The sequence below is a fragment of the Miniopterus schreibersii genome (genome assembly GCF_964146895.1).
Source record: "Miniopterus schreibersii genome assembly, chromosome: 1".
Taxonomy (NCBI): domain Eukaryota; kingdom Metazoa; phylum Chordata; class Mammalia; order Chiroptera; family Miniopteridae; genus Miniopterus; species Miniopterus schreibersii.
Window position 1 is genome coordinate 168,019,463 of NC_138101.1, and position 21,866 is coordinate 168,041,328.

General features: G+C 46.1%; 1 protein-coding gene across 2 annotated transcripts in view; it reads left to right on the plus strand.

Moving 5' to 3' along the window:
- Positions 1 to 12,751: 12,751 nt before the first annotated feature.
- The window catches only part of SAMD4A (sterile alpha motif domain containing 4A), a 200,150-nt gene continuing 191,035 nt past the window's right edge, over positions 12,752 to 21,866 (plus strand). Inside the window, exons 1-3 of one of the 2 annotated variants that reach the window (XM_081141241.1) lie at positions 12,752 to 12,949; positions 14,113 to 14,205; positions 14,302 to 14,749. In XM_081141241.1, the coding sequence (XP_080997367.1) occupies positions 14,554 to 14,749 (196 nt within the window). In that variant the 5' untranslated portion in view covers positions 12,752 to 12,949; positions 14,113 to 14,205; positions 14,302 to 14,553. Of the gene's footprint in view, positions 12,950 to 14,112; positions 14,206 to 14,301; positions 14,750 to 21,866 lie in introns of those variants that run through there. The other variant, XM_081141242.1, reaches the window with a different exon arrangement.

Consider the following 21,866-nt stretch of genomic DNA (forward strand, 5'->3'; position numbering starts at 1 on the left):
AAATCCAAGTAGGGATGTCAAGAAGGTGGATATAGTAATCTGAAGTTCAGGGGAGAGATCTGGCTGAAGTTATAAATTTGGGGGTCATCATTGTGGTATTTAAAGCCATAAGCCTGTGTGAGATCGCCAAAGGAGTGAGCACAAGAACAGAAGTGGCCCACATACTGAGGGGAGACCAGCTATTCAGGAGGGTTGCAGAGGAACCAGTAGACCGAGAAGACTGAGGTAGGAAGAAAACCAGAAGAGTGGTCTTTACAAACCACCTCGAAATGGAGTGGTATAAAACAACCACAGATTCTGTGGTCAGATATTGGGATAGGATATGGCAGGGTCAGGCCTACCTGGGACTCAAATGACGGGTTGACTCAAAGGCCAGAAGGCTAAAGTAATCCAAAAGGCTTCAGCTCATGTATTTGGTTTGTGTGCTGGGACAACTCAAAAGCTTAATGGAGATGCAGTTTACATACCATATAATTTCCCATTCAGATGTACCACTCAATAGCTTTAATGTACTCAGAGTTTTTCAACTACCACTACAGTCAACTTCAGAGTATTTAATTACCCTTAAAAAGAAACTGCACATTAGCAGTTACCCCCAATCCCCACCATGTTGCCCCAACCCTAGGCAACCACCGATCTACTTTCTGTCTCTATAGATTTACCTGTTCTGGCCATTTATTTTATGAAATGAAATTACATGTGGAATCACAAAAGGGATCACACAATGTGGTCTTTTGTGACTAACCAGAAACATCACTTGGCATAATGTTTTTAAGGTTCACCCATGTTAAAGCATGAATCAGTATTTTATTTTTTATTGCCAAATAATATTCCACTGTATAGATATGTCACATTGTGTTTACCATCCATCAGTGGATGGGCATCTAGACTTGTCCACTTTTTGGCTATTATGAATAAGGCTGCTGTGAACATTGATTACAAGAGTTCTCTTACACACTTGAAGTTTGAGATGTGATGTTAAGCCTACATTGTTTGTTTTATTGAATTAGCTGGACCTCCAGGCATTTAATCTTTTTTTTAATAATATATCTTTATTGATTTCAGAGAGAGGAAAGGAGAGGAGAGGGAGAGATATAGAAACATCAATGATGAGGGAGTCATTGATCAGCTGCCTCCTGCTCGCCCCCGATGGGATCAAGTGTGCAACCCGGGCATGTGCCCTGACCGGGAATTGAACCGCGATCTCCTGGATCCTAGGTCAATGCTCAACTGCTGAGCCACGCCCGGCCGGGCTCTTCTTTCTTCTTCATAGATAGGGCCTACAGAAATTCTGCAAACCTACACCAGGCCCAGGACCGAGTCAGTCAGGTTAGGAGGCGGAGGACTAGCTGCCATACACTTTTTTTTTTTTTTTAATTTGCAGTCTTTTTATTGAGTTGTATGAATTCTTTATAATTCAAAATGTATATACATACATTTTAAACAGTTTTATTGAAGTATAATTCACATACCTTGAATTTACCCATTTAAAGTGTAAAATTCCATGGTTTTATTTTTATTTTTATTTTTGTTTAAAGTATTACAGATGTCCCTTTTTCTCCCCAATGACCCGTTCCCCCCCCGTTCCTTCCCCCTCCCCAGTCACTCTCCCCACCATTGTCCGTGTCCTTGGGTTGTGCATATATGCATATAAATTCTTTGGTTACACTTTCTATGCTCTAAACGCTTTGTAATTGTGCAAGCGAGTAAGCTGTTGCCTCTCTGCTCCAAACCCACCCCTCTACACTCTGCTCTGTGATGCTGGGGTAGGACTGCAAACCACACTTATACTTCACCTGCCGACTCCCTATGAGGCTTTGCAAATCAGAGCAATAGGAGGAGAGAGGAAGATGGGAGGAAGGAGGCCTTGCTCCTTCCTGTGTCCTGTGGCTTTTCTGTTCCTGTGAACATTACCCCAATCTCGCTTCTTTACCTTGGCCGTGGCAGTTGATTCCAGGAGCAGCAGTTGAATCCAGACTGGAGCCTGCTTCCTCTCCTCACCCACCTTGGGACACCAGCCCCAGGCCAGCGGCACCCCGTCCTCAGAGGTCTGAGTGTTTCAGCTCTGTGGGGCCCCCTCCTCCAAACTCCTAAATTTTTATGATTTCAACCTTTTCGCTTTGGCTCCCAGCCCTGTGGATGGAAGTTGCTTCCTGCTTGCTCCCTCTGAGATACCCTCATGTTCCTCTCTCTACTTTTCAGTTAACTCTTTATATTAATATCTGATAAAATAATGGTTGTCCTTTCAGTCTCCTGCCTACCCTAAATCGATACAATTAGATATCATCTCCTGTAATCCTGGTTTGTTTTACTAAGGTAGACAGAAAACTGAGACCAATTTCGGTTAAATAGCCCATATTATACAGCTCCTTGGGGGTGGAGTTGGGATTTGAACCCAATTTTGTTTTGTTTTGCCTGAAGCTCTTCTTAATCACTAGTCATCTTCCTACAAAAAAACATGGTTTTTTAACATCGAACTGTAGGTACAATTTTAAAATTCTTTCATCATTTGTATTGCTTCCCTTGAGCTTGGTACCAGACCCAGCTTTTCCCAGCACACATCCCAGGCAGCAGTATGTACTTCAAGACCCGTTTAGAGACTGCCATGTACTGTGTTCTCCAGAAGAGGCACAGCGGACCTCAGTATAATAAAGGCTCTCAGAAATTTTGCAATAAAATTTAAATATATAACCAGGCAGCTTCTCATGGATTTTTTTGACTAGAAATATTCCAAGGATGTGCCAAATGTGGGATTAATCGCTAATCTAATGCACCCTGTGCAACAGCAGTGCCTGGTTAGGATAAAGAAGTCAGTGCCAGCAATTGTGGGCACACACGGAGGTGGCTTTAAACAATATTGGGAAGGCAATTCTGACCTTTGTTAAGGTTACTGAAATACCATCTTAGATTTGTACTTTTAAAAATTTCAACTGTGTAAACTTGTGGACACATTTCAATTGCACTTTCAATTGAAAAAGATTGGTAATTCTTGAATCAAAAACCAAGATCAGAATAGATTTGATGACTTCTAGAACAAGTAAGTTTTACTTTTTTTCTCTCATGCCAATCTGGGACAAGTTATCCCTCCAAAGGCCTAAGGTACCACTTTTGTAATCCTGACTCACATAAATCCTGTAAGTAGGAGTAGTTTTGCAATGCTGACATTTGACCTCTGGATTTATTTGAAATTTTATCTGTGACACCTTATAAGATGTTTTACTATAAAAAACTATAATTAATACTTCACACATTTGTTTATTTTTAAGAAGCGTGAACCCATCTGCACTTGTGTTTGAAATTGTGGTTCATTTGCTTGTGTTTATATTATATTTAAATAACTGTACCAGTTAATTGGTTTGGGTTATACTGTTTAGAAATCAGTTAAAAATACAGTGTACCTAATTAGGTGTTCTAAAACCTAGGGTTAACCCTTCTTATCTAACTCAATCCTAGAGAAAGCTGTCTCAAAACTTTTCTTCATGGAATATTCATCCTCAAAAAGGAAGGAAATTCCAGTGCATGCCACAGCATGGATGAACCTTGAAAACATCATGCTAAGTGAAAGAAGCCAAGCACAAATGGACAGTATTATATGATTCCACGTATGTACGGCACTGAGAACTCAGGCAAATTCATAGAGACGGAGAGTAGAGTAGTGGTTGGTAGGGACGGAGGGGATGGGGAAATGGGAGTTACTGCTTAATGGGTACAGAGCTTCAGTCTGGGGTGATGAAAAAATTCTGGAAACTTTAGTGTTCATGGTTGTGCAAACAATGTGAATGTACTGAATACCACTGAGTTTTACGCTTAAAGATGGTAAAAGGGTAAATTTAGTGTTAATTATGTATATTTACCACAAACAAACCCCATACCCACAAACAAACATTTTCTTCATGGATTCAACACCCTTGTCCAGTTGCCATCCAGCTTGACCCCTGAAGGACGATCATAACTGTGCACGGTTCGGGCAGTCATGTTCCATTTACCTAAAACCTGGGTTCAGAAGTCTTTTCTTCCGGAAGAATTCTCTAAGCTGGGGAACTGAAGAACATTTGAAAACCATCCTGAGTGTGGTAAGAACTTTAGTGCAAAGTGAGAGCAGAGTCCTCAAGAGTCCTCCTGTCCCACCTGATGCTAGCCTGGCCCGCTAGCCCTGCACTAGCTTTTGGCTTAGAATCAGCTATGATTCCATCGGTGTAAAAATGTGCTAGGGGTAGAGGAAATTGGCCAGGCAATTACCACTCTGCCCTGGCTAACAGAACACCAGCTCTCCATCTGAATGCGTGCCCCTGCCAACAGAGATATTTCTGAGCTACTTCTAATGAGATCTGAACTCGAGTTTAGTCTCCGTAAGCTGTGGCTCCTGGGCCTTGCCCGTCTAGCCTTTCATGGTTGCTATCTTAGCAGACCTGACTCCTGATTTAGCCTTCCCACATTCCATCTGTCACCGGTTCTGCAGTTCCTTCCTCCACATCGCTCTCTTCATCCCCTTGAATCCTGACTCAAGCCCTGGCAATCCTGTCCTAGGCCTTATTACAAGGCTTTTGAGAAAGCATGTCTTTGAAGAGTGAATAAAGCATGTTTCTATGTGAGGTAGACACAAGATGTAAATTAGCCAAATGAGTACTCTGTGCATAAAAAGAAGGAAAGTTAATATTTATCAAGTTCCTACTATGTGCCAAGTAATGTGCCAGTTATTTTCAGACCCCCTAACAAGCATACGAGAGCCAGCACTACAATTATTTTTAAATAATATTTTTAATCCAAAGGCTACTTTACCATAGCTGTGCCTACTCTTCAGGAAGCACACTAGATCCTAGTGGCAAATATAGAGTTCTGGCTGATGCAGATGCCAACTTGGCTCACTTTAAATCGGTCTTCACATTTCCTCAATCCTGGGCACCTCTGTTCAGCCGCCCAAGTCTCATCTTTTAATAGTCAGGTCCTTCTCTACAGCTTGACCTCAATAGCCTGCACTCGCCTGCATGCTCACCCGTGGTTCTGCAGCTTTCCTGAGTCCAGAGTCCAGGGGTTCACCTGGGCCGGTCTCCTTCAGCCAGGAAAGTTGCCCTGCCTGCCAGCCATGTTCATAGCTCATCTCAATCCTTTCTCCCAGCTCACTGCCTAACCATCTGCTCTTTGGAAGTTAGAATTTGCACTGAAACTCATTTTACATTAGATTGTCTGATATTAATACATTGATAGCCCTAGGCCCTTTAAATTATGCAACTTCCAAAAAAATGATGCTTTTGTTCACTTTTTCCCTGAACTTATCAAATATTTTTTTATAGATCAGAACAGCTTTTGAACAGACATTTCAGCTTTCTCACAGTGGCGGTGGGTGGGAGGTAGATTATTACCATTTATTGAGTGTCAGGCACTGTAAGGTACTTCACATGTTACTCCCTCAAATCTCACACAGCCCTATGAGATGAGTAGTAGTATCTCCATTTTATAGATGGTGAAATAGATTACATGACCTATCCATGGTCACATAACTGCTTCGATCACATTCAGAATGCCTTGTCCAATTCCCAGGGTCACTTGATGTCAGTGGTAGTGTGTCTGTTCAAGAAGGTCCTCCAAGAACGGATACCAAGACAAGATTAGATGTGCAAGCCATTTATTGGAGGAACTACCCGAGAAGGTTGAATGGGAAGGGAGCAGAAGCAGGCAGGGAGAGGCTTCAGACTAGGACTGTGAGAGGAGAGAGGGAAGAAGAATTGGGTAGGAAGAGCCTAGGACCACAGCACAGTTTGGAGAAAGTCTCTACTAAGTGGATGAGGTGTCCCTGAGCAAAGCGGCGGTAGATGGAGTTGGCAATGCCACATTGTAGCGAAATACTTCCATGGCTGCCATGGGTGGAAGTTATAGACAGACAGACCAAAGCTTTATTATTTTATTTTTAAAAATATATGTTTTTTTATTGATTTCAGAGAGAGGAAAGGAGAGAGAGAGAGAGAGAGAGAGAGAAATAGAAATATCAATGATGAGAAAGAGAGGATGTTTCCTGCATACCCCCTATTGGGGATCGAGCCTACAACTGGGACGCATGCCCTGACCAGGAATCGAACTGTGACCTCCTGGTTCATAGGTCGACACTCAACCAGTGAGCCATGCCAGCTGGTCAGAACAAAGACTTTTTTTTTTTTTTTTTAAATATATCTTTTTTATTGATTTCAGAGAGAGGAAAGGAGAGGGAGAGAGAGATAGAAACATCAATGATGAGAGAGTCATTGATTGAGCCCGCAACCCGGGCATGTGCCCTGACCGGGAATTGAACCCCGATCGCCTGGATCCCAGGTCGATGCTCAACCGCTGAGCCACTCCCGGCTGGGCCAGAACAAAGACTTTTTAAAGAAAGCACGTTTTAATCATCAATGCTAACCAAGGATACAATGGCCACTCCAGCACCATGTAAACAGCCACTTAGAGGGATGAATGTGACCCATGACTTCTAGACTTCTGAATTTCTTGGGCTCGAAAACCCAGGAAACCAACTAAATTAGCTAATTTTTAGTTTTGATTTTTCCAAATAAGGATATTAATAGCCAAATACCACTTATATCACTGTAATTTAATACAAATGCTTTAGTATCCCCAAACAGGAAGAGCATAAATAATCTCAGAGTGAAGTTCTTTAAGTTGGATAAATTCAGAACGATGAAAAAACATTGTTTACTAGTCTTATTTTGCTGCAGTTTAGGTAAAAGCTCGCAGTCCAGGATGGGACATTGGATCTGGGGTCTTTTGAGGTCCCTTCCAATCCTGAGACTCATTCATTCAATTCACAAATATTTACTTCTGTGCGGCAGGTCCTGCGAAGATATTGAGGGTCCAAGGGTGAATTACACAGACCCGATCCCTGCACTCGTGGAGCTTACGGTCTGGTGAGGGAGGGAGATAATAAAGAGAGGCACAAATGAATAAGCAGTAGGGTCTGTGTGTGGTAAGTGCCACCATAAGGAAAGCGCTGCTACTTTAGATAGTGTGGGCTAAACAGGCATCTCTAAGAAGGTGACATTTGAGCTAAGACCCGAGGGAGGAGTCAGCCTTTTGGAGCGCTGGACGAGAAGCTGGGAAGACGTAACTGTCCAGGAATAGTAAGTGTAAAGGCTTCGAGAAGGGAATGAATTTGGCTCATTTGGGAAACCGAATGCAGGCCAGGGGGCGGCAGCTTGCTTAATGGGGCAGGGAGGGGCAGCGGGCGAGGTCGGGCAGGGCAGGTTGCCAGTTGCCGGGCTAAGGGTCCACCATTCTGCTGCAACGACCGTATTTCAGTGACAGACACTCCTTTTTGTCTAAAGAGGATGTCTGGGTATTTCCTCCAAAGCATCCAAAGGGACATACCATCCTCAGCTAATTCACCAGGGCTCTCCTTTCTGCAGGCAAAACAAAACAAAAAAATAAAAACAGAGAAGAAAACATAAAAGAACTGGTGCATCTTTCAGGGGTTGACATGTATTCAGCAAGCCTGTGAGATGTTTGCATACACCTAGCGTGACAGGATTGACAGTGAGAGCTCTAATTTCCCAGGGCACCGAACCCCTGCACACCCCGCCGGCACATTCCCGTCTGCAGGTACTCCACAGGGGAAGACATCTTCCAGTCCGATTCTCCGGGCTGGAATACTGGGCCTGGGACACTTAGAGGTGTACCTGAGTGCCCTTAAGGAGGGGAAGGTGCTGTCTTTCATGGAGAGAGAGCTTGCATGGGCATCACATGGGACTCTCTTTCTGTTACTTAATTATTTACTATCTAATATTGCCTAATATCAGCTCATTCCCAGTCTCTTTTCAAAATGTTCCCAAACGTCCTTCATAGCTATTTTTTTCAAACCTGGATGCAATCAAGGATAACACATTGCATATGGTTGTTATGTGCCTTTTTGTCTCTTTTAATCTAGAAGTGTTTCCAACATTTTTTCCAGGCCAGTTGTCTTGGAGAATGTCCCTCTTTCTGAAGTTGTCTGATTGTTTCCTGATGGGGTTGTACTAAACATTCAAACAAACATTCCCATACAAATATATGTATATTTATATGTATATGCATACCTATATGTATATGTATATTTATAGTATATGTATAGAGAGAGACACAGGTTTGTTTGCTTTGCCCCATCCACATAACTCTTTTCCCTCTCAAACAATCATAGTTAATAATAACATTTATTCAACACATTATATGCTTGGCACTGTTTTAAGAAATGTAAATGTATTAACTTATTTACTCCTCGTATCAACAATGAGGTATGTTTGTTACCAATGAAACTGAGGCACAGAGTGGGAAGTGACTTGTAAAAGGTCAAAGGGCTAGTAAATGATGGGTTGGGGTTCCGAGATTCAGGAGCTGGCTTTCTTAACCACAAAATGGAATCATAGCGTAGATATTATTCTACATCTTTAAGAAATCATCTGTATTTCTAGGCCAATATATATATAAACTCGATTCATCCTTTTTATTGCCAACAATCTATTATAAACCTCAGCATACAGAAAGTTGGAAGAAATTAATAGTGACTATCTACTCACCATGTAGATTCTATATTAACATTTTGCTGTATTTATTTTATTACATATTACTTTACCTATGTATCCATCCATCAGTCTATCATATTCTGATGCAATTTTTCAAGTACAACTCACTTTTTAAAATAGGTGTGTGAGATTTACAGTATGGAGGTTTCATAATTTATCCATGCATTCCTCTACAGATAAGTATTCTAGTGTTTTGCTATTACGAACAATGTTGAAATTAACATTCTTGTATTTATTCTTATACTTTAGTAAACTTTAGTAATGATGCTTTTACTTCAGTAGGATAGATTCCTAAAAATGGAGTTACCAGCTTAAAAGATATGCCTAATTTAGTGGATACTGTTGGATCTCTTTCCACTAGTATATTGCCACCAGCAAAATCTGGGAAGGCCTGTATTTCTTTTCCTGTTTTATCTTGCTACTGCTAGAACAAATATGGACTGACCAATAGAAACATGGAGTTCTCAAGATGCTTTATTATACAAACACCTATACATCCTGGCCTCCTGGATCTGTGTTTAAAATTTTGTTCATCTCTATTGAAACTATTCATCCAATGAGCACCAACTCAAAAGGCACCCGATGCATAGTACCTTTCTGAATTTTCTGGCAGAATTCTGGCCTCCTCTGGTCTTTCTCAACATTGTGGCCACCCCCTAGACCCACTGCTTATTGTACCTTTTAGTGAAGGTGTGTGTGTGTGTGTGTGTGTGTGTGTCACAAGCACACCTTGCACTCTCCAATAGAGGTTGAAGAGACTATGCCTCCTCTTCTACCTTTGTATCCCCTATTTGCCTAGCACAGTGATTTATATTGAATAAATACTTCTTGTTGCATGAATTAGTGAACGAAACGTGTGTGAGAGAGAAGTCCAGAGCAGCAGATAGTGGCCAAATGATGAACTGCTTGTATTTCAGGCCAAAGAGCCTGGAAGGTATTTAATGTCAAGTCAGAAACCACAGAAAGGTCTGAGCTGGCGAGTGGTTAGACTAGAGCTGAGGCAGGAAGACAGTAATGAGGCTAGGACAAGACCCAGGTAGGGAGCAAAAGACTCATCAACAATGCTTGGGAACTGAAGACCTACATTTTACAGTGTAGTTTCTTTAGGATACTTAATAAATTTAATTTTAGTCAGTGGTTCTGAGCTCATGCAGTGTTTTAGCTTGTTAATTTTTGGTAGAAAAATTAGAAAATAAAAAAGAAAAAGAAAATAATCTTCAATAATTCTACCATACAGGGAAAATCACCAGTACGCTATCATTTTGGTGTAAGTCTTTTCATACCTTTGCCTGTGCATATATATATATATATATATAATAAAAATCTGTATTTTAATATGTAATGCTTATATGAAAATTTATAGTTTTATTTTATATATTAAATTTAACATTAAATTTTTCTTATAAATTACATATATTTATATATTACATAAAATTATATACATATATAGACTTTTACGTTAAATAGAAAACACCTTCTATCTTCAACATCATATCTTGAGGACCTGACAAGGTAAAATATATAGACATGGGCTCCTCGAGGTGCCTTATTGATACAACACCTAGACATCTTCTTAAGCAGCTGATTTATCTGAAATTAGTCATCTTTGAAACGTTTGAGTTATTTGACTGAGCAAACACCAGTTTCTCTCCTTCCCAGATTCTAGGGAAGAGAAAAGCACAGCAATTTTGAGAATGTTAATTTGTTTGATAATCTTATCTACTTTTTATTCATACAGAGAATCTTTTGGTTGGTATGCCATTGTGGACTCAGTACTCTACTTAGTATACTCACTGTCTAACCCAGTGCCTGGCACAACATAGGTAAACAATAGGCATTTTTAAATTAGTAATTAGGAAAATAGTGAACATAGACATATTAATAATCTCCTTTATCCCTTATTTTCATTCCTTTTCTATGTGAGTATTTAGCACTTGTTAGCCACTTCTTATCCATAAAAATGGGTTACAGGTTCACAAAGGAGAAATCTGCATTTAATACAACATATATTTACAAATAGTATTACTTTCCTTTCTTCGGAGTCCCGACTTCACTTTCTGTGAGAAATAGAGAAGCAGCGTCACTGGGTTTTATCTCCACTCCCTTTCCCATCAGGGAGAAGGTCAAGAGGCAAAGGGCATCACCAGTATTATGAACCTTCAAGAAAAGGGGGGCTGGTAATTCATGGCAGGCCCATATTTGTATTTCTTCAAAAATAGTTCAAAAATTAGCTAAATCAAGATATTTCCTAGGTCAAAGGCTGCTTTAAGGACTACGTTTTTCCCAGTAGGTGGCAGTATTTTCTTTCTTCACCCTAAATAGACTTCTTGAAGATTTACTTGCCTCAAGGTTTGTTTTATTTGTTTTCGTTTTTTAGTTTTACTATTTGTTTAGCAAACTGCAGGTGACAATAAACAAGTTAATAAAACTTATGTTTCTCTTACTTTCTTTTAAAAAAAATCACTCTTGGGGGTTTCCAAAAGCCCTAGATGGGGAATTTATGCTTTGGCTACATTCAGTAGCAAGGTAGACGGTGCTCTAACTCTCCTCCCCATTCCCTGACCGAAGTTACTGCTAAGGACTGGCTAATTGACAGTAATGTCTCGGAGAAAAGAAACCGTGTCAAGCTTTTCTGCCTCTATAATGATAAAACAACAAAAATAAAACCTAGACTCTAGAATTCTTGGGGTTCTTTTGGGGGGAGGGGGGCAAAATAGTCATTAAATCATGAAGGCACCTGGCTGGTTAATAACGAACTTTAAAATATTACTCACATACTCTGTTTTAACACCTAAATTTTTGCAGCTCCACAAGCCTTTTCATTAGCTCCACAGATGGTTAGGTGCTGTCACATGTCTGACATGAATTAAATGGTGCAGAAACTAGGTTTGAGGGAGAAAGGATTGAAATTCCAGGGACATATGCTGGAGTTGAAAGACGGAAGTGTTCATTAGTGGAGCAAGATCTCAGACACTTTATCTTCAAAGATACTGTATTAGAAAGAATAGGGAAGGCTGGGTCTGAAACAAGCGTTACACTGATTTCTCAGAAACACTTTTTAATAAATAAAGTTGCTCTGCCCAAGGGCTCAGTGTTTTCACTGGAAATAAGGCGATGGTCCGGATGTTGTCATCAACTCCCACCTGTGAATATTCAACTGCTACTAAAAGGCACATCGACTTTCAGGCTTCAGGGTATTTTTAAACAACGCTCCACTCCCGCGGCCAGCCGCCTCGCGCTCGGCCCCGACGCCGCAGTCTCCGACCCTCTGCCGCGCCACCGGGACCCGCGAGCCCCGGCCCGGGCTCGGCCTCGCGCACCGGCCAGGCGCAGGTGCCCGCGGCCCGGCCCCGCCACCCCGGCGCGCGACAGGTGGCGGCGCCCGCCTCCCGGCCGCCCGGGGCGCCGCTCGCCTCGGCCCCAGGCCCGCGCCCCAGGCGTAGCTCCCGCGCTGGCCGCAGAAGCCGGCGGCTTCCCCGGGGAGCAGCGAGGAGGCCGGGAGGGGCGCGGGCCGGGCGCGGGGCGGCCCACAGGAGCAAAGGGCGACCGGGCCGAGGGGCCCTCGGGCCAGGCGTTCCTCGCGCTCCTCCACCAAGGGCCCCCCGGAGCCTGGCGCCCAGGCGCGTCCGGCTCTGCGCACCGCCCCTCGGCCTCCTCTGCCCTTCGAGGCGGCGACCCCCGGGGTCCGTCCACGCCCCCGGCGACTGCGGCCCCAGGTCCCGGCCTCCGGAGGACCGAGCCGCTCCGCCACCCCGGGCCCCAGTCAGGCAGAGGGGTCAGCGGAGTCGGCGAACCACATTCCCAAGGACGAGCAGCCGGTGGCAGCCCCGCCCTCGCTCACCGCCCCCTCCGGGTCCCCTCCTACCCGCGCCACGGCGACTCGGGCGCCCCAGCCCCTCCAGAACCCGCGGGGAGCAGGGGCGGGGGAGGAATTCACTCGGACCCCTCCCCTTCGCCAAACTTCTTCCCTCGGCGGGGCGGTTCTTCCAACCCGACCCCTCCGCGCCATCTGGCTCCTCCCACTTCGCTCCCCTCCCCTTTTCTGGTCCCCACTTAGGAATCCACCCCCCACCCCCCGCCGCGCGCCGGGTCCGGGGATCCTCGCCCCGCCCCCGCGTGCCGCCGCCCGGCTCCCCCCGCTCGGGCGCTCCCTGCCAAGCCCATGATGTAATGGTGTATGTTAATCAGTAGCATGTGGGGAGCTCCGGCTCGGCGGCCCAGTCCTCGCCGAGCCGGCACTGGAGGCGGCGGCGGCGGCGGCCGGGACCCGCAGCGCAGCACTCCCTCAGCGCCGCCCGCCCCGACGGCATGGCCGCCGGCCCGAGCTCCGGGCGCCCGCAACCTCGCTGACGGCCGCCGCAGGCCCGGACCCGCGCGCGGGGCCGCGAGCCGCCGGTATGAGCCCCGCCGAGGTGAGCGCCCCTTTCCTCGCGCCCCCGGCCGCGAACCCGCCGGCCGCTGGGTCCCCTTCCCGGGGAACTTCCCTCTCGGCTCGAGAAGTTCTGGGAGCCGGGCAGCGGGATGCTGGGACGGAGCCGCCCCATCGAGGGTGGAGCCGCTGGCTCCCCTCTTTGCCGGCGGCGGCCACCCGGACAGGGGAGCCCCAGAAGCCGAAGTTTCTTTGAGGTCCTGGGGGGGGGGGGGCGGGCGTGTGCGGGCGGCGTGGAGCCGCAGCCCCGGCGGAGCCGCCCCGCCCGCCGGGTGAGGAGTGCGGGCCCCAGGCCGTCGCCGCGTTCCCGGTGCGCTCGGGGCCGTGCCGCCTCCGGCCTGGGACGCGCGGACCAGGCGCTGGGCCGGACACACCCGCCCGTAGAAAGAGGCGGCGGGGGCGGGATGCCTAAAGCACACACGCGCGCACACGCACTTACACACTTACACACAGGCACGCACACATCTGACCGCTCCGGGCGAAGCAGGCCCCGGAGCCCTCGCGGGTGGGCTGGCGCGGTGCGGCGCGGGGAGCCCGGGCTCCGGCGGCGCCTCCGCCCGCTGGGCGAGGAGCTCTGGGTGGGGAGAGTTTATTTTTGTCTCGAGCTGCTGCCTTGGCTGCTCACGGCCTAAATCCAGAGGGGCGCCTGGCGGTGGAGATGCTGGCTGTTGCTGTAGATGGAGCTGCAGCCGCTCGGCTGCTTCTCCGGGAGGAGGAGGAGGAGGAGGAGGAAGGAACTCGGGCTGCCGCTGCCTCCGCCTCTGCTTTGCATTAGCCCCCACCCCCCGCCCCCGCCCCCGCGCCCCTTCGCAGCCGCATTGCAAGTTTTCTGCGCGAGGAAAATCTGTTGCTGGCGCCGCGTTCGCGGGCACAGCCCGAGGCCACCCGGGCGGCGCGTGTGGGGAGCGCCCCTCGCTCGCGGCGGCAGCAACAGGAAGCCGTGCGGGCTCCTCCCGCACCTGGGAGGGAGGCTTCTTGCCCTTCCCAGGACGGGAATAGCTAGTCTCCCGCATCCGGGTGCAGAGGGGGCGGCTGGCATTGGGGGGGCCCGAGCCCCCCGCGGGCGCCCCCGCCCCCCCCCCCCAGGTCGGCGGGCGCGCTGCCTGGCCGGCCGAGGTCTCACTGCAGCCCTTTCTCTCCCTCCAGTGGTGATCGCTCGGGAATGCGGGTGTGAAGGGTCCGCGCTGCCGCCCAGCGGGGGAGAGACCCCGGGACGCCGGAAACCACCATCCCGAAGCTGTGAGAAGGGGAGGGAAAGAGCATTCTTCATTCAGTTTGTGTGCCTTGTGGGGGATTTTTTTTTTAAGTCGTTATTTTTTTTTATTTTTTAAAAAGAAACATTTCCGTGCTACTGTCTGTCATCATCTCTGGGGAAACCATCCAGAACCACCGGGACGTAACTGAAGCCAGACGAGCGGGCGAGGCAGGAGCCGAGGCTGTACCTGCAGCGGGCGGGCGCCGGAGCCACCTTGGAACCGGAACGCGCCTCGGGCGGCCGCGGGGCTGCGGCTCCGCCAAACTTTGGGGCGGGCGGGCCGGGCCGGGGCTCCGGGGGGGCTTTGTAGACTGAGGGCCGCCCCCCTAACCATGATGTTTCGCGACCAGGTCGGGGTGCTTGCGGGCTGGTTTAAGGGCTGGAACGAGTGCGAGCAGACTGTTGCGCTGCTGTCGCTGCTGAAGCGCGTGAGCCAGACCCAGGCCCGCTTCCTGCAGCTCTGCCTGGAGCACTCGCTGGCCGACTGCGCGGAGCTGCACGTCCTGGAAGGCGAGGCCAACAGCCCCGGTAAGTGCGCGGCGCGGGGTCCCGCCCGGCCCCCCACCCCCATTCGCAAGCCTCGGGCCCAGGCTCCGCCCCCGGCCGCGGCCCGCGGGGACACGGTCAGGGCTGGCCCCGGGGCCCTCGGCCTCGCCACCTCGCCGGTTCCCCGCCTCCGCCGCCCCCTCACCTCCGCCGGCCGCTTGGGGCTCTCGCCCGCCGCCGACCCCCTCGGTTCCTTCCGAGTGGTAGCCACGGTAGCGTGAATGATTGGCTTTCCTCTCATGCAGTTTCCTGGGAAATAAGTAAGTCAGGTCACGTAGAGTCTGGATTTCCAGGGCTTTTTTTTCCTTCTTCGTTTGGGCAACGTGGCCCTCTGCGCTTCGGCAGCACACGCGGCAGCCGGGACTGCCCTTCGGCAGCCGGGCTTCCAGGGCGCTGCGGGCGCGATAGTGCAGATCCAGCCCCACGGTTAGGTGTCCCCCGCGGGCATCGCCGTCCTAGAGCTCCGTCTTCTGGAGCCTGTGTAGGTGACGCTCCAGGCTGTTCAGGTCGCCTTTGCCGCTCATAGACTCCTTGGGTGCGCTCGTCCGTCGCGACGATGTTCATGTTGGCACGGACCTTGCAGAAAGGGCCTCCCGGCAGCGGGCGGGAGTCAGAGTTCTTGATGCTTTTTTTTGCGAGGAAACTTTACTGACCTGAACAGAATGGCTTCCTATTACCCTGCTAGGATGTGCAGACACCTGGGCTAGTGTGGATAGTGAATGGACTCGAGAGGTCCAGCAGTTTGCTATTTGCTAGCTAGCGTGGGTGGCGACAGACTGAAATCATATCCTGGGGGCGGGGGGCGGGGGGGGGAGGTCTGTTGGTTGTAATTTTGGATAGGGGAGATTCTTCAGTTCATGCTGCAGCAGGAGGGCGAACAGAGCCCCCAGTGTTTACCCAGAGAAAAGAATGCAGGGTCTTCTTCCAGCTGTTGCATGTTAGAGCCCCGAGCCTGCAAGAGGTCTGGGCTGCCACTGGATGACAAGGTCCAGCCCAGGACGGCAGGGCCTGGGAGACACTCAAGTGAGTGTGTCCGGGCAGCCAGAGGGGAGCTAGCCTCCTCCCTATTCCTCCCTTTTGCTTTGCTCATGATGCTGAAACCACCAGGATGGGATGTTTCCATATATAGAATCACAGGCTGGAAGTGACCGCTGGAGATCCTCACAGTCCTGTTCCTGAGCAGACAGCACTGCACCCAAGAGGACCTGGTGCTGCCAAGTGTGGGGGGCACACTGAGGGAGGTCCCACAGGCCCACTGGGATTTGCTGGAGCCTAATAGCCCCCCCCCCTCCTCACAAGGGTGGTGGTGGCTGGGTCCCCTTGCTTCAGCCCCACATTTATAAATAGCTGAAAGGCCAGCCTCCTTCAGGGCGTGGAAGCATAACTAGGATAACTGATGTCCACTCTCTTTATTTCCGACGTTAATGTGACAGGGTGGCCTGGCTCACCTGCTTGATTCTGCTTTCTCAGGTTTGACAAACGAGGCTATGTAAACTTTGGCATTTTGTGAAATGCACAGGATTGAAGTCCGGTCGTTTATGTTGAATGCTTGACTTCAGTGCTTTTAGGGACTGTTTAAAATGATGATAATTAATCTTTAGGTTACTCAAAATGTTGGAGCAACATTTTTTCCTTCTGAGTAAAGAAGACTTTCCCCACAGAGCAGCAGTTTAGTAAGTGAGGCATTTAAAACATATGGTATTAAAAAGAAGTTGCTTACTTTAAAAATCTTGTAATTTAATAAGCCAAGAAAATGTTGAACTGTGAATTCTTGTAAGTCATTTTGTAATTTTTTTCCCCTCAAAATTTTTTTGCCCGTACCTAATTGTGTAAGACACCTACCTGTTCATGCTGCTAAATGCTGTAGATGTCCGTCATCTAGAACCACTATGTAAGGTAGGGACCATTTTCTAGTTTCGGGATTAACCTTTCAACTGGGACAGTTTGCTTCCTTGGAAACCTTTGCCGTTGTTATGTTTTGTGGCCAGGACAGACATTCATTAGTGGGGTCGTGTGGTGGTCTGCTTTACTTCTGCATTGTGGGGACCACAAAGAACATCAAGATGTGTCCCAGCTTACCTGAGTCTGGAGTGTGGCTCTCTTACAGACATTGGAACCTAGCCAAGAATGAGGGAGGGGGCAAAAATGCCCACTCAGCAACCAGAGTAGATGGCATAATGTCCGGGAGAATACTTCCGACCCTCTCTGGGAACATAATGACTCTTATTTTAGACAATGATCCTAACATTTTAAAAATTTCGAACAACCATCCATTGCATATTATGGTTAGCACATTTAGAACGAGGTGAGCAGCTGCTGTAACCAAGAGTGAAAAGTGATCCCTGACAGCCTGACAACCAGGGAAGAGACAGAAAAGTTCACAGCAAAAGCTCTGAAGTTTTGGGAGTGTTAGACTAGGAATCCTCAGTTGACCCTGCAGGTATTACTCTATAATAACATAAAGCAGTAATTGCTGTTTACCGTGAATGAGAGTGAACTACCAAAGGGATACATTTTTAAATGCACTCTTTGAGAAGAGAGGGAAATAGGCCATAAACTTTGGAAATAGTGACACTCAAAATAATTGACACCCCCCCACCCCAAGCTGTTTCATTCTGTAAAACTCTTACCCATTCAGAAAACTAGGCTGTGTATAATGACTCATTCACTGGCTGGCTGAGGTTTCCTATACCATAATCATCGTGTATTTCTTTATTCTGGAATCATCAGTTCAACAAGAACATGTATTTCTTCTGGTACTGAGAGATTTTAAAGTTTGGTGAATGGGAACCGAATTCATATCTGGGGCTTGATCTCAGCATAATAAGAAAAAAAATTAGTCATAGTATGAACTTGGCTCTGTTTTCTCCAGGACTGACTTTAACTAGAGAGACTCTTTCACATTAAACCTGGTTTATTTGAAATCTATGGGGTGTATTTTGATACTAACTTTTCATTCTCTTAAATTTAGCATATTGAGAATCTAGTGCTTCACTGGTTCATCCTTTGCCTCAGGTTCATGGTCATCTGAGATTAAAAAAAAACACACAAAAAAACCCCCACAAACAAACCCACAGAGAAAGGTTGAGTCAGTTCCTATGGATTTGTGTGTGTCTGTGTGTGTGACTCCAGATTTGCTCAGTGGGTATAGGTCACGATCAGTTAAGTAGAGATTTGTTTTCAGAAGCTTCGTAACCTGAGATAAGTACCCTTCTACCACCAGCCCAGGTTAACATTGAGACTTCTAGCCAGTCTCAGTTTGTAGATGACTGTTTCTGGAGCTAATAGTTCATTTAATACCTAAAAGTGGCAAAAATGGAACCCACTCACCTTACTTGCAGTTTCCCAGAGAAAAATAGGTTGTGTGGCATTGTTTATTTATGACTTTTGTCATTTGGACTTAAAATATATTTTCCAGTGGAAATAGTGTAATAAATGGAGACTGGCAAGTGAATCCATAGCTACTTATTAACTCACAGAACAGTGCATTATTTTGTAGAGAAACTGCATATGTTTGCAGTAAATAAGTGGCAAAAAGATCGTTGCTTTACTTACAATTAAATACAGGAGAAAGTATTATCTGAAACAGTGGTGCTTAAGACAAAACTAATGGTGAAAATTCCAAAGGACTTGTGGGAGGGTTTACTCTCACTAGAGGGTGAAGATGTTGGCTCTGTGATTTTTATGGTTTTTAGTTTCCATTCTGTAGGTATGCCATACCCTGAGTTGCTTTTTAAAATCACAAGTGGAATAAAAGGAAAGCAGAAGAGTAGCGATTTTCCTGATGATACTGGGTAAGATCTTGTTTGTAGTTCTTTCTTTAGCTCAGTCATTCCACATGCATTTTCTGACTGCCTACTATTTTCCTGGCCCTGTGTTATGAAGGGGGAATTCAAAGGTAACTTACTGTGTAGTCCTGTGTCCCGTACATAGAATGATTAACACAGTATCATGGGTGCTCAAGCATAAGTATGGGTGGGGGCAGGGGTTCTGGATGCCTTGTGAACCTAGAAGCCATCCCCTGGGGGTGTCAAGGAAGACTTCACTGAAAAAAGATATGTTTGAGTTGAGTTTTGAAGGATGTTGGTTCAATATGTAGATAGGATTGTAGAAAGCAGGCATGAAGATGTTTTATAAGCAGAAAGGGTCATATTTATAAAAATATTGCCTTATGAAAAGGCCCAGTTGTGTGCAGGAAACAGTGTGTTCAGAGTGGGTAGAAGAGTGTAGAATGTTGAGCTCTAAGAGACAGAAGTTAAAATAAAAGCTCTGGGTATGCAGGACTTTGTCAGCTAAGGTATTTGGACTTAATTCTGCAGAGATGATAGGAAACCCAGAAGACGACTTTTTGGAAAGGAGTTAAAAAATGAAACGTATGTTTGTGTGTGTATGTGTGTGTGTTTGTGTGTGTGTGTGTGTGTATACACTTTTGGGAAAGAGCTTCCCTGTATCTGCATGATCCTCTGAGAGGTAAAAATGTAAGAAGGCAAAGTTTGGTTCAAACTGTTTCCATTTTGGCCACCTGGTGGCATCATGAGCTCAGGGTAGCTTTGTTACTATCAGCACTGATGTATGGGGGGAGAAGAAAGGATTGAGATGGAGAGGAAAAGAAGGTGTTGTCCATGTGGCCATTTATTTATATCCACGGAAGTCAATTTCTGAGCCTCTATTTTCTCATCTGTAAAATGGAGCTAATGAAGCCTTGTTATTGTCCAGAAGTTACTTATTAACAATCAAATGATGACCTCTTCTATTCCCCAGGTTTAAATTTGCCTCTGATTTATATAGAATTTATATAAAAATGTTTGCTTAAATGATCGGAAATCTTTTTATTTAAAGGATTATCAAGGAGAGATTGGAAGGGACTTGGAACCCTGAGACGATATGAGCCTACTTTGCTCCACCTTCTGCATTTTAGCTTTGTTGTTCTTATCATGTTGGGTCCTAAAAATGTGCAGCGATAACCCAGTTTTCCCAAATTACCTATCAACATTTTTTTCCTGCAGTTGGTGAAAGTGAAAAGAAGAAATCATTTTGTTGAATGAAATTTATTGGGATTTTTTATCTAAAACACTTTCAATTATTAGGGTGCGGTAATTTTCTTTGGTTGGTCAAACACATCCGTACTCCTTGTTCTGAATAACTTGGATTTGATTGTCTAGCTTGGGTGCTCAAGGGCTTCAGCAACTGCGTATGTTATAAATAGGTCCCATCAAAGCAAGTAAAAGGCAGGCAAAGTTAACAGCAAAGTGGTTTGTTTATGTTTAAACAAACAAATGAGGGTGAAATGAGAGTTGGAAGGGCTGAGAAATAACTGAAAACTCCCCAGCATATCCTGTAGAAGTGCGCTTCTAAAGAGAATTAACACCCGAGAGGAGAAAATAATACTCCTCCTTGACCTGGAAAAATTGGAAGGTTTTCATCCATGAGCGAAGTGCCTTGTGTAACTCATTTTCTAGGAAAGGTGTGATGTTCATACAAATCTTTTTTTCTCTTTAAAATAATTACTATTTTAAATTTTTAGCCTGTTCCTTTCTTTCCATCCCTTGTAATCATTCCAAGGGCTTACTGAGTTCATCCAATTCACATAGATGCAGAATTAGATGTCTCCTCTGAGCTATTTTTTGCTTCCGTGGAAGCTGCCCGAGGCAGGAATCTCCCAAACAAAGCAGAATTTTCAGAGCAGGAGTCAAGCTTTCTCCCTTAGTTAGCTAGTCCAGACTTGGCCTTACTGAAGGTTGCACACCAAGAGCCAGCTTGGAGTTTTGAGGAACAAGCCTGGTGCAGAGTATGCCACTCCTTGGGATTCATAAGCTAGTTCCCACTATGTATCAACATTAAAAAATTTTTATATGTTTTTTATTGATTTTGAGAGAGAGAGGAAAGGAGAGGGAGAGAGAGAAGATAGAAACATTGATAAGAAACATCAACACCTATCAGTTGCCTCCTGCACACCTCCTGCTGGGACTCGAGCCCACAACCCAGGCATGTGCCCTGACCGGGAATTGAACTGACAACCTCTTGGTGCATGGGTCGATACTCAACCACTGAGCCATACTGGCAGAGCTGTGTCAGCATTTTATTTATTTTTATTATTATTATTTAAAAAATATATCTTTATTGATTTCAGAGAGAGGAAGGGAGAGGGAGAGAGAGAGAAATAGAGACATCAATGATGAGAGAGTCCTTGATTGGTTCCCTACTGCACGCCCCCTACTGGGGATTGAGCCTGCAACCCAGGCATGTGCCCTGACCGGGAATTGAACCGCAAACTCCTGGATCATAGGTTGATGCTCAATGGCTGAGCCACGCCGGCTGGGCCCGTGTCAGCATTTTAATACACTCTTCCTTGTCTTGGTTTACTAGGGGGAAAAATGAGTCAAATGATTCAGTGGTTTCTTTTACACAATGGATAATAAATGCCATTAAACTGTACCTCGCAAAGAGTATGCAGTAAGACACTGAGGGACCAAGTTTATATTCACCAAGTACCCCTGCAGAGAGCTGTGTGCTGTCTCAAAAGGTGAAGTTGGTGTAATGATTCTTTTCAAGGAGCTTGCACTTGAGTTGTAAAACAAACATTATATATATATATATATATATACACACACACACACACACACACACATATGTATATATGCATGTGTATATATGTATATAAAATTCCACCATAAGTAGTTGCTAAATGCTGTGGTTCTGATGAGAGCACAATGTTGGAGTGAGGAAAAGGGAGAGAACAGGATGGGTTGGGTAGTCGAAGAAGTAATGGGAGAAGTAAACTTGACTGTGTTGTTTGAAACAGTGCTTTATGGTTTTCAAGTTTTTTCTTTTTTAGTACTTTTAATGTACTTTTAATGAGTTTCACACATATAGGGGCTTGGTGCATGGGCCATGTTAGGGGCCGGCTTCTTGGACCTTTGAAGGAAGAGTATGAATATGTTAGAGAGAGGGGAACCTGATGTATGTTCTCCATCAGGAATGATTTATTGAATGGAAGAAGGAACAATTTAAACACTCCGCTGGTTTCTAACATATTTAAAGGTAGGAATGCAAAATATCTGCTCGCCCATTATTTTCGTCCCTCTTAGGTGTCCATAAA